This window comes from Eumetopias jubatus, unplaced genomic scaffold (assembly GCF_037043125.1).
Source record: "Eumetopias jubatus isolate StellerSeaLion01/CBP00866 unplaced genomic scaffold, mEumJub1_p1.0 scaffold_2, whole genome shotgun sequence".
NCBI classification, from domain to species: domain Eukaryota; kingdom Metazoa; phylum Chordata; class Mammalia; order Carnivora; family Otariidae; genus Eumetopias; species Eumetopias jubatus.
In genome coordinates this window covers 190,212,774-190,226,225 of record NW_028274808.1, presented here as the reverse complement: position 1 = coordinate 190,226,225, position 13,452 = coordinate 190,212,774, and the positions used below count along the sequence as shown (strand labels likewise).

Below are 13,452 nucleotides of genomic sequence, written 5' to 3'. Positions count from 1 at the left end.
CTGTTTGCACGGATGTCAATTTGGCCAAGAGTAGAGAAGGAAAAATCAGGGTTTACTCACCACAAGGAGTCCCTGTGACACACCACATTCCATTCTATAAAGGAAGTGAAAGTGCTCCTCCCTTCGGTCTGATTCACGAGAGAGAAAGAAAGAGAGAAGGTTGTAATGTTGCTACGCTACTTAAGAGTGCCATGGTGAGGAAACGGGACAACAAAACCTGATTTATGAAGACTCTCTAATAAAACAAATATATTGCTCTCTACATATCAGCCACGCAGATCAACCTGGTAAGAGGAAATCACAAACATACTTGTTTCCCCAGAGAAAGCCACTAAGAGCTCTCCCTTCGTGTGCTATAGGGGGATATTAAACCATTTAGGGCACAATTGAGGCTTATGTCGAAGAGAAAAATCGTGTGTGTGTGTGTGTGTGTGTGTGTGTGTGTGTGTGTGAAGTGAATTTTGGGTGAAATATCTTGAAGGAAGTAAGGTATACAGAGGAAGACCAATAGGTTAAGAAACTCTCAAGCATTTGAAATTCACCATTCTTCTGAGAGATAAAAGCCTTCCTGTGGGGTAAACTCGCAGAGGAAAAAGACACTCTTGCCTCTTAAACACAAAAAGGTCCACAAGGCCTTATGTAAGGAGTTCTTCTGCCTAAAAGAGAAGTGCGATCAGGAAATTTGCTTGCACAGATTTTATTTGCTTTGATAGTAAGAGCAAAGAAAAACACTCTGGCATTTATTAAGCCTACTCTACACTTACTACCATCTAAAATGTTTGAGCAAAGTTTTCAAAAATAACTCAGTTCTTGGCACCAGATAGTACCATCTTCTCTACAATCTCCTTCAACTTTTAACTGAAATGTTATGCAGAATTCTAAAACACAAAATGAAGTCACAAGTTTGAGCAGGAAAGAGGATTCACAAAAATGCCAGGTAAATAAAAAACACTTCCACAATTGGTTACTTCATTTATTCTATAAGTAAACTCGGAAAAATGAGGTCTGATACCTCTTTAACATAATACAGAGCAGTCTACTCTTCTAAAAAATGAAATACTTTCATTCTTCCAAGAAACACAGGTACCTCATATAATGAATCAAAATTTAATTCTGATTTCCATACCATCATTAAAAAATTATCCTAATTCAAGAAGTTTCTCGAATGTCTTTCTAAAATGATACTACCCTATATGCAAGAGAGGGAAGAAACACAGGGATCTGCTTTTAAACAATTTGGATATATTTCTTTACTTATTTTAGTCTCCAACAAAATATCTGGGAGTGAAGACTTTTCAAGATTGTTAATTCATTAGTAAAACGTTTTCAAATAAATATTCCTGAGACTACTAAACTTTATGGAAGCAGTGATCCTTTGTAGGCAACACAAACACACCTACCAAGTCAAGATAATCACCCTGCCAACTTCTCAAAAGAACAATATTTTAACAGGCCCCAAAGCTGGCAAAGTGCCTGCCGGGGCGGGGGGGGGGGGGCAGTCACAATGAAGGCTGGGTTCTCGTAAGGGTGTGCAGGATTGCTCTGACCTTTAGCTTTAGTGAAAGGCTTGTGTACTAAGTTGTCCAAAGTGGCAAAACCCAAACCCAAACCAAAAACCATGGCAAGTTTATAGAATATTTAGAAATTGGTCCAAAGAATAAATTCTAAAGCAGAAAATCTGGGAGGCTGTCAGTTTTCAAAAGCCTCTTACACACGCTCTACCAGATACAACTCTGCAGCAGAGGAAGCAAGCACACTAATCACAAATACGGAAAGAAGGCAACAACCTGACACAACTATTGATGTGATACTGAAAACAGTATTAGAGACTGCAAGGTCATGGTTTTCATGTCAGCATCTTGATTACTCTGATGAATATCCTTTTTCCCCCTTTTGGGGGCAATAATTAGAAAGAATTAAGAGAGTAGGAAGATAGTGACTTTCTTACAGTAAAAAGACATATAGGAATGTAAGGATAAGGGAACAGTTCAGAAAAAAAACAAAACACAATCAACTTCTTTATTGTTCTTTTAATTTCTTTCTATCTCTTTGAAAAAATAAAAGTCAGACTGAAGGAAAGAGCACTTTTGGCTTTTGCTGAAAAAGATGGAATGTAGCACAGCTACAGGTGAGACAAATCAACCTTTAACGGAAGTAGAAAATGTTGACAGAAAAGGTATAAGGAGGCAGAATTTGGCTATTTCTAAATAATAATTTTGCTAAAATAAATGTATTTTTATATTCCTAATATACTGAAAAGGTCTTAGACATAATATTAACAATAGCTTTGTTGCTATAATTTTTCTCATTATAGTTCAAGTTTTAAACATTTCAAATTTGGTGGTTTTAAAAATCATACTCAAAAAGACACCATTTTCTAAGTTGCTCTAAGAAAATATAAATTGCTACACACAATACTGTAAGCACAAATCACTCGGTTTTGATAAAGCATACTTTTACTAAGACAGTAAGGCAGTATTTTCATATTCTGTGTATTCTGGCCTACACTCGCACAGAATACTGAAAGTTGCTGAAGTTCTATTATGTAATTTTAACTGCATTTCACATTTTATATATATATATACATCATATATTTATTAGTGACCGCATAAAATGTAATTTTTCAGTTGGTCCAAATTGCAGAAATAGCAAGAATGGTTTACACAGGACAAGGGAACAGAGTCTTGCATGTGGGGTGACACACTGCCCTCTAGTGTCATTTTAGCTCTAAACCCTTGACAATAGAATACATTTTAATTGTTTTGAAATATGACTCAATTTAGACTGAAAGTATTTCAAAGTAATATACAAAAGCAACCACCTCTACTTTATATCTAAAAAAAAAAAATCTTAAAATATCTAGAAAAGATTGGCTCCAGGGACCATTGGCCACTCACAATAAAGCAAATGGGAGGAGAGGACTGAAGATCGCCAGCTCTCTGCAACACCTCTTTTAGTTTTCAGAACAAACACTGAAAGACTTCTCTCATGCTATTTGGGTGCCCTGCTTCTCCCAAGTGACAAGAAACACTGGAAATGTGTACAATAACTAGATGGGTCTTCAAACAGAGCCTAAAAAGTGCCTTCGGGAACACTGACAAATCACTGCTGTCACTCATTCAGTGAGCAGGCCCTGTGTGCTAACACACCCAGGGAAGGACCCTCTCTAGAAGGAAGAGAGTTCTTAGGATATATTTCCCTATAATGTTTTATCTCATCATGCCAACAGCCATATGGAACACCCTATGTCTTTGAAAGCCATTCACTTAGAGATGGGCTGGAGCACATTGTTGATCCAAGAATAACTAAAAAGTTAATTTAGCTCACGGTGTAGATGTGAACACCTCTACGTGGCATTCGTTATTTTATGTCAGGTAGCTTCACCTGGCTCTATCCAAATTTCTATGTGTCCATACACGCTATGCAGTCCCCATGAAGATTTATATTTAGTAATGTTTTATCAGATACTTTTTTCTGGTCTCCTGAAAACTAAAATAGCCATAATTTTTTTTTTAAGATTTTATTTATGTATCTGACAGAGAGAGACACAGCAAGAGAGGGAACACAAGCAGAGTGGGTGGGAGAGGGAGACTGAGGCTTCCCACGGAGCAGGGAGCCCGATGCGGGGCTCGATCCCAGGACTCTGGGATCATGACCTGAGCCGAAGGCAGATGCTTAATGACTGAGCCACCCACGTGACCCTAAAATAGCCATAATTTTATTGAGCCCCCAGTAGTGATTAAAAAAAAAATATACGAGGGGCGCCTGGGTGGCTCAGTCGTTAAGCGTCTGCCTTTGGCTCAGGTCATGGTCTCAGGGTCCTGGGATCGAGCCCCGCATCGGGCTCCCTGCTCCGTGGGAAGCCTCCTTCTCCCTCTCCCACTCCCCCTGCTTGTGTTCCCTCTCTCATTGTGTCTCTCTCTGTCAAATACATAAATGAAATCTTTAAAAAACAAACAAACAAAAAAACAAGATTAGGCTTTGCTAATGTTAAAGTATCATGCTACAAATGTCTTTTTAAAAGGTTTGCTACTAAGAATAAAGCATTAAAAATTCTCCCAAAGGTATAAAGAACGTACTTGACTATCCTAAAGCTGATGATTATATTCCTAAAAAGAGTCTTCCACTTGACTAATATGTAATTAATAAACTATGTAACATAATTCTCTCATCCTGGTAGGCAGGGCTACAGCATGTTAAGTATCACAAATAACAGCGATGTGATCTGAATTCTTATCATTGTTTTACTCCATGTAATCTGGCAAAGAATTTTTCTCTTTTTACAATATGATCATCATGACCAATAAATTCTGCCAATTTGCACTGGAAGGATTTCTTCCTTATTGAAACTGGTTATGGTTTATTTCTAAAGGGACCATATGTGTTATTCAGTGTTTAGTATTTGCCCATTTACTACTTTAAAAGAGAATTTTCTAAGACTTTAGTCATTTAAAAAAAACCTCAAAACATAATTCTGTATATTGACCATTAATTTTGTACCTCAGTTTCCATGGTTAAGTCATTGATAATTACATTAATTATATTTTTATATACCACAGAAGAGTCACCTACTTAATAGTCAAACGAAGTTTATTATTGTCCATTTCAGCATTTTAAAACTTTTCCAGAATGAAATCTGTCTAGAGAAGTGATCAATCTGTCTAGAGAAGTGATCCATGTAAGAAATGTCACTTGGGCAGCTATGCTAAGTAAGAACTGCATGATAATATTTTAGAGAATGACTCCACAGAGTGGAGACATGTTGACATGTCTGTACAAAAAAAGAAAAGTGTAAAACCCAAACTTCTAACCTCAAGACCGAAAAAGCATTTAGATTCATGTAAGCTTACAACATTTTCATCTTCCTGTTCCGAGTTTTGGTAGAAAAGGAAGGAAGGAAACTAATATTTGTTCTGGTCTACTACGAACCAGGCACCATGCTGGGTATTCTTTTTACACCTCCCATCTTTGTGGTAGAAGATGCTGGGCTCGCAACATCCCCTTTTTACTGTGATGTGGAAAGAGGCTTAGAGAACAGAGAAGTTAAGCAGTTGCCCACACACGTCACCAGCTAAGCAATGTGGGGCTGGGCTGTCTGAGCCTTCCCACTAGGACAGTGGTCTTCAGGAGTGTTTCGCGTTCACCAGTCAGAGGGAGTCTCATCGGGAATCAGTAACTAAGGCTCCCCAGGCCACTAAGACAGTGATTCTTAAATGAGAGGAAGAGGAGCCCCTGAAGAGCTCCTTAGGAGATTCTGGTAACTACCAGCCCAGAACACAGCTCTCATTCTACAGACGATGCCTTCGGAGGTCAAGGGACTTTACGAACACAAAGGTACTGGGCGAGTAGCACAGTGGCCAGCGGGTCCTTGGCTCTCAGTCCCCACGTCTTCCCACTCTTCTACATGGCCACCTGCATTAGTATTACTGTACTGGCCAAAGCAAAGTTCTAGTTCAAAACCATTTGGGAAAAAAGTGTGCATGGAAAGAGTACAAATATTATATAAACACATTATATAATAGTCATTAAAAAGATAAACAGCATTAGTTCATGCATTAAGGGCCAAAGTATGAATGAAACTGTATAAATTATCCCTATTCTGCAATATCTATCCAAGTGATTATTTACTTTAACAACTACAAGTAGTAAAAACTACTTTTACAAGTAGCAAAAATAATTTAAGCATTTGAAATAGCTCGCGATCTTAAACTTACCTTAAGCCATAGCAAGGCAGAGTGAAGAGCCTGAATAGTGCCAGGAAAACTCTTAAAGGAAGCAGGGTGAACACATACAGAAATGCATCCAGGCACAGAAAGATTCCAAAAACCATGAGCTGGATTTTAAAAGGAGAGAAGAAAACAAAAAACAAAACGTAAAATAAATATTCTCTAAATAATTGTAGATGAAAATTTCAAAAGAGGGATTTCTAAATACTGTTGGGATTCGTTTCTGGAAACTCAGCTACGTGAATTACAAGTTAGTAGTTGGACTTGGGTACATGTGTCATATTTAATGAAAAATCCTCTTCAAAGTGCAACTTTGTATTCTTCTCCCAGAGCCTTTGGTTTACCACCTAGAAAAGTCAATTACTCGAGATAATCTGCCTGGGACCACAGCTTGGAAACACCTGATATGGACTTCTTAAACTTTAAAGATACTGCAGAAAATCTTTCAGATAGAACCTTTAACTCTAACTTGACTCTTTATGATTTTGCTATTTATCAGAGTGCTTCATGGACAAGAAAGACGGAGACATATATTGAGTTAAAATACTGTCTTTATGCCATAAAGGTGTAAAATGATTATTACTTTTAACATAATTTCACGTGCACTCAAATTTGCTGTACTCAGAAGGCACTATTCTTAACAGGAGTAGCAGCTGCTAACGTTTGTACCTCTTCCCCTTTCTTATGCCCTTGCCCCATCCTTCCGACTATTCTGTAACATTATACCTTTGTCCCTTTAAACGCAGGACTATATTTCACAGGAGGGTGGAGTCTTTTGATGGCTTGGGGAAGTGGCCATACCCAGGCTACCACACTCAGCTACCGGAGTAGCGGTGACTTTCTGTATGTCTGATATGCAAACATGGTACGCTCTACATGCCCTCACACATAACACTCCATGTAACCTCAGGCAATGAACTGTCCTATGTAAATTTATCAAGTAGTTAAAAATCCACAATGTAATGGGCAGAACTGTGTCTGCCCAAAATTCATATGTTGAAGTCCTAACCACCAGTACGTCAGAATGTGACCATGTTTGGATACAGGTTCTTGAAAGAGGTAAAGTTAAAATAAAGTCATTAGAGTGAGTCCTAATCAAATGTGACTGGTGTCCTTATTAGATGAGGAAATCTGGACACAGACAAGGACAGAGGAAAGATGATACAAAGACACAGGGAGAAGACACAATCTATAAGCCAAGGAGAGAGGCCTAAGAAGAAATCAACCCTGTCGACACCCTGATCTCGATTCCCAGCCTCCAGAACTGTGAGAAAATAAGCTTCTGTGGTTTAAGCCACCTGGTCTGCAGTACTTTGTGACACAGCCCTAGCAAACCTTTAAAAGAAAGGACACATTTTATTAACTTTTTACAAGAATGTCTCAAAAGAATATGCACATATATGGGCCAGATTTCTCAATCAGAATATAGAGAACCTAAGAGTTTTTTGGTTTTTAACAACTGAGATTCACTATGAACACCAATGAAAGTACCAAGTCATGTGCTGCAAACCACTTTCCAGTCTTCCCTCCGAGGCTGCTGGCCAGTCAGGCATCCTGTGTGTGGCCAGCACAGCCACGGTCCTGCATCTGCTTCCTTGTTCTACATACAAAAGAGTGTTGTAGAAGACAGCATGGTCCATGGGAAGCTGGTGGCCCGTATTTATTACTCTCCCGTCACCAAGAAGCCTTTCCCTGTTTCCTGGTGGACTGCTGGCTGCACTCCAAAGGCAGAAACTACTAGAAGCCCGCACATCCCAAAAGGTATCTCGGTGTGTATGCAACAGGAGATCGCATACCGGGAGGGAGAGTAAGTGGCTGTCTTTTTCCTGACCTTCCACTGGGAATGAGCACATTATTCATTCATCCAACATCTACAAAGCTGCTAATATGGGCCAAGTAACACGCTCAGCCCAGCAGGCACAAAACCAGGCAGGACACCAGGATGGGGTTTAAGCTCACTCACATTTTAGCACAGAGACTGCCACTATGACAGAACTAAGTTTTCAAGGAACAGGGGAGCCCTAGAGAGAGAATGGCCAAACCAACTTGGGGAGATCTAGGAAAAGCTCCGGAGGAGACCCTTAAAGACATCTGAGAAGAGGAGGGCTACTGCCTCACGGAGAGGGCAGACTGGGCAGAAGAGGCGGTGTGGGGAGGGAGGGGGGAGGAAGTTTCCAGAGGAGGAAGCAGAGCACGAGCACAGAGGAGGAAAGAAATTATGAAGACTAAAACCTTCTCTTAAAGAACAGTACAGCTACCTTCCTCTGGCTTCAAGGAATTTGTATTCGCATCATTCACAGTGAACAACAGTAACAGAAGCCACATTTGAAACCAGCCCGGCAGACCAAGTGGGCGAGTAATAATCTCACACGGTATGCTGACCGCGGAACTGCCTGGAGTGGTCAGTGTCACAGACCGTCACATAAAACTGGAAGGAAAGCAAGGGGCCGCGGTCTGGGGACACTGCAGCTGGGTGGAGGGAAAGCACTTGTGTCGTGAGAACACACAATGCACAAGAAAAGTGACAGAAATGCCTTTCAGGTTCTGGAAACGTGGGACCGCAGACTCAACTACTGCACCTGCTACTCAGATGGTGTGCTTTCTCATAGGGCTCAGGCTCTTGTTAATTCCTTACGGATGAAAATGAAAAAATCTCCTAATAAAGTAAACAACATGTAACCACAGAAACATTCATCCTTGAAGGAGGTAAAGAAACCATGCCAGGTGCAGGGTGAGCTGGGCGCCCTGCAGGACACTGCGTGGCCATCTCTCGGTTAATTCACATTCCCCCCGCACCCCCCCACCGAGTTTGGAGGGCCCGGGCAGCAGTGGCTCCTGCATTCACGTCTTCCAGGTGCGGTGGTAAGAGCCTGATACTTAATCCTCCTGATGACTCTTTGAGGTGGTTATTACCATCTCTACTTGACACTTGAGGAAACCGCAGCTCTGTATATGAACGTCTGCCCAAAGCTGGGGGTCAGAGTAAAGGAACTGGCATTCGAGCCCGAGTCTGTCCAACCCAAGGCCCTGCACGCTCTCTCTAAAGCAGTTTAAGCAGAGCAAAGAGAGCCTACTCCCTACTTTTACTAGGCATAGGGGTTAACTCCTGCTAATTTGCCTAGTGTCATAAAAAACGCAAACAGGCATTTAATGGATCAAACTTATAAAAGGCAAATAAATTTCACATATTTATTGCTGACTTTGAAAATATGTTACTAAGAATTAAATGCTTTGGGCATATATTATGAGAATAATATGTACTTTCACACCTTCAGTTACTTTGCATGGCAAAGCATGATGAAAATATTTCAAGAAATCAAACATGGAGTTTCTGGCTTTTGCTCCTCCATTCTGTGCATCTTCCCAGGGATGGAAGAAGACACAATGCCATACATGCTTTTGTGGGAAACATTCCCTGGGCTAACACTCATTCTTTGAGTTGTTCCTCCTTTTCTCTTAATCAAGTACTGTGCAGCTCTTACGTGGCAGAGACTATGATAGCTGAATAAAATGTATGACCACTATTTTAAGAAGGCCAAAGTCTTAAAAAGAAAAACAACAACAACAAAAAACTCAAAGTTTTGTAAAGGAGCAAACTGCCCGAAGAAGAAGATTCAAACTCTAACCATGATCCACCATGAGAAAAATACTATGTTTTCATATGCACTCAAAACATTCATAACCACGCAAAAACCCAAAAGAAAAGTTTCACCAAAATAAGATTAACTTTTAGTCCTTGGAATTCAGGTTGATATTTTCTACTTCCCCTTTATAAAACAATGTCGGTCTCACTAAATTCACAACCCACTAAAGGGTGGTAACTCACTGTCTGAAAAACAGGTCCCCGGAAAGGCAGGCTGGTTGGAACTCAGTTCCCTTCATGGGCAGCCACACGGGCAGTGAAGACAGTTCAAAGTGGCTACAGGGAGCTTTGCAGAGAATTTCGGAGTCAGAACACACTGGGAAGCTCTTTGTACAAAAATGAACGAAAAGCACTGAGACACAAAATTACAGATATTCAATTTGAGAATACTCTTAAAATTCATTCTCAGAAGTAGGGATTTATTAAAATTTACATGGGCAAATGATTATTTCAAAATAACCTGCTTAATTAATAAGACAGCTCTTGCGAATCTTTAGAATAAAAAACCTGTAAGAAGAAACACTATAAGGAAAGAAATGTCAGCAGGCCTTTCTGTCTTGCAGGAGCTCTCGTCTGGAAGGACTTCAGAAGCCTTTTATAGGTACTGTGCGGTCCACCCGGGCACTGCGCCCACAGCCTCAGTCCATCCTCCTTCCCCCCACCCCTCCAAGAGGCCAGAAGCACCCCCTCACTCCTGCTCTGCAGTGAGACTCAGGAGCTTGCCTGGTTTGTGAGCAGCAGAGACAGGGCCAGACGTCAGCCTGTGGAAGACACAACTCTGAAAATGGAATCACTGTTTCTATTATGACACCTGTTACTCATCCTTCCATCCTCAACCTTGCTACTGTATTTGGCCTTATACATATTTTTTAAAAAAAGATTTGACATAGCTTTTAACATCTGAACTTCAATGTTAAGAAAACTACAAAATGGCACTGATTCTGCAACATTGGTCAACAAAACATTACAGGCCAGTGAACATTTCCACAACAAGCTCTTCCTACCTTCATTTTGGACCTACTACTATTGCTCTTCATCATTTGAAAAATGAAGAGCCACCATCACAGCACCACACCACCACACTCACCTCAAAATAAATAAATAAATAAAAACCCTCTCTCCATGGAGAATGGAGCAGGGTTTCTTAACCTTTTTAAAATCTGTCCCTTTTTAACAAAAATACCCTGCCTTCCCTTTGAGATTTCAAAATAAATAAAATTTTATGGCTAAAATTAAAATAGCACAATTCTGGAATACACCTCTCTCAATTACACAAACCATCTTCTGGCAATTCTGAATACCATCTCCTCCACCATGACCACCACACAGCACCCACTGGTCGGGGGTGGCTGGCCTGGAGCAAAGCAGGAAGCAGTGTTTCCCTTTTCTTCCCTGGCCTCACAATTTATAAAGCTCAGGGTCTCCTCCTGAAAGAGCTGAGACCATAGCTGGCTCAATTCTACACTGGGGAACAAAGGTCATTAGGAAGGACATCTTCCCCTGGGGAATTTACAATCTAGTGAGCTGGACACAGTGCTGGTGAATGACGTGCTCTGGAAACACTGGAGAAGAAATGAAGTCTGGGCAGGGTGGGGAGAAATGGGGTGTGGCATTGGAGACTGTGCACCCGGGGGAGGAGGAACAGATTTAGCAAGGATCTCCCACAGAGGAGACAAGAGGGGCACTTGATTTTGGCAGGCACGGTAAGAAGGAACAGAATTTCAAACAAAAGCAAGAGTAAGAAGGAACAGAATTTCAAACAAAGGGAAGAGCATGCCCAGGTGCAGCGTTAGTGGGAGGCTGAATGTGATCACTATACAAGAGGGACAGAAACCATCTTCAGTAATTACAAAGAACACATACCTTTTTCCTGTGTTCCAGGAGTTCTCAAAAAACCCACATGCAGAGACCCATTATTAGAAGAATGGATTATCATTCTTAGGAGAATAAGTTATCAATTTAAAAAGTTTACAAATGACTGACTTTGAAAGCAATTACTGCTTCAAGGTCATTCCTATAAAAACCTTTATTCACCTGATTCAAAAATTCGTACCCCCAGGAAGCCTGCAGTCTAGGAGGAGGCAAACAACAGATTACCGTGACCCAGGGACCTTTATAACAAGCAACGTTGCATATACATATGTAACTGCAGAAAACAGAGGAATGTGGATGAAAGCCTTTGTAATAATCACAATCTACACCTAACATATATTTTAACATGGGGAATAAATGTCTTAAGAGGTAAAGAAACAAATTAAAGATTCTAATTTGTAGAAAGACTATATACATGGAAAGGTCCTGGATTTTCCTGCTTCTTTTACAGCCATGTTGAATACTGTTATACTCTAAGCACTTGACCCACATTGATTTCTTGAATCCTCCCAACGCCCCTTGAGGCAGGGACCATCACTTGGCATTTGCAAAGAGCAAAGAGCGCTGTAACACAGCGGGCTGGGCATGCCCTGCGGACCCTAGGGCACATCTGAGAGTCTCGCTGAGGAACAGAGGTGTGGCAGCTGCTGCCGGCCACCGTCACACCACCACACCACTTCTCAGCTCCAATCTACTTTTTTAGGGAGTGATCAGAGCATTACAGCAAGCTGAGTAAGCAGAGAGGACAGTGAAGGAGAACAGTGGTCTGAGTGAGAGATCACAATGGCTTGCGACGGCACAACGGAAAAAGAGAGGAAGAGAGAGATGTAAAACTGTTTCCAAAGCTAACGAGACAGAAATAAGTTCCTGATTCAAAAAGATTAACACGGGCCCACAGTGCCGACTTCACAGGTTGTCTTTTAACTACATCAGTGAATGGGGTAGAGCCTGAAGTCTTTGGCTGGCTGTCCTAGAGCTGTCGCATGGGTCCTATACGCCCAACAGGTAGCGGGGCCTCCACCAGGCCACGAGGCCCTGGACGCCGGGCCGTTCCGCCATCACTGCCAAGCCCCACTTCTGGAGGGGGCTGCCACTGCTGTTGCCAAACGGGCCCTGTCCTCCAAGAGAGTTAAGAAAGGTGAAGACTGTTGCACAGGCGTGAAGAAGCCTCGGGCACTGCCACTCCAAGCAGGGGGCAACAAGCCTCAGAACCCAAGGAATGTCAGCCTGGGCTGCCCAGACGCTGGATTCTCCGAAATGCAGATCCCCATGGCTTTCCTGTTTCTGAGCAGCTTCATGGTGGGACATCTGAGTCAGGGTGTGTGTGTGGGAGAGATGGAATGCTAACTCATTTAAAGTGCCTGGGACAGTGCATGGCACCTAATCCTTATTTGATAACTGTCATCTGTTTTATTCACACAGAAATAGCTGCCAGAGGTGGGATGTAAATGGACAAGTCAAGGGGGGCTATGGAGTAGTGGGCACTTACCAGGAATTGTCTAAGAAACTGGTGATCCTGCCCTGATTTCAGAAACTTCTAAAAAGTGTCACTGTCTGACCTAACCATAAGCTCTAAGTCATGTGCCTGCTGAGGCCAGACTCTAGAGGGCCTGACAGAAAATGTCAGGGTGACAGGGTGTGCTACTATCTCTTTTGACCACCAGCTAAATCCTTCATGAAAGAGACACGCTTTACTCTAAGACAGCATGGTTACAAGAGAGGAGGGAAGAAAACAGTTCTCCCCCAAACTGCCCGTGGTCAACAATCCAAGGAGGAGGAGAGTCAGAAAACCATGTCCCTTGCTGGGTTAGAAAAGTCAATTTAGCAGCAAGTGAAGCAGGAAGATTAAAAGTCTAACATAAGATCAAAGTGGGGCATTGGGGGAGCCACGGAAACCACACCGCTCCCGGTCACCCCTTGCTGTCCAGGGAGGCCCCAGACGACAGCTATCCCTCCTGTGAGGGGATATCCCCTGGAATGCAACCTGGAGATGAGAAACCTTTCCAAATTTCTCTTGCTCTCCTAGGGCAGGGCATTCCCCAAGTTGCTGAGGTGAGGACTATAAAATATTTTAAAACATTTATATGGGGCTCACCCATAATGAATATACAGATGAGAAAACTGAGGCAAATGGACAGAAGTGAATGGCTCAAGACTCACAGCTAATAAATGGTGGAGTGGAGATGCCAATCTTGGCAGGTTGGCTTTAGC

At 41.8% G+C, this 13,452-nt stretch overlaps 1 protein-coding gene across 1 annotated transcript in view; it reads right to left on the bottom strand.

The window, feature by feature from the left end:
• The window catches only part of TAPT1 (transmembrane anterior posterior transformation 1), a 57,945-nt gene that overhangs the window by 28,125 nt on the left and 16,368 nt on the right, over positions 1 to 13,452 (bottom strand). Inside the window, exon 3 of the mRNA XM_028087257.2 lies at positions 5,715 to 5,833. Within this exon, the coding sequence (XP_027943058.2) occupies positions 5,715 to 5,833 (119 nt within the window). The remainder of the gene's footprint in view (positions 1 to 5,714; positions 5,834 to 13,452) is intronic.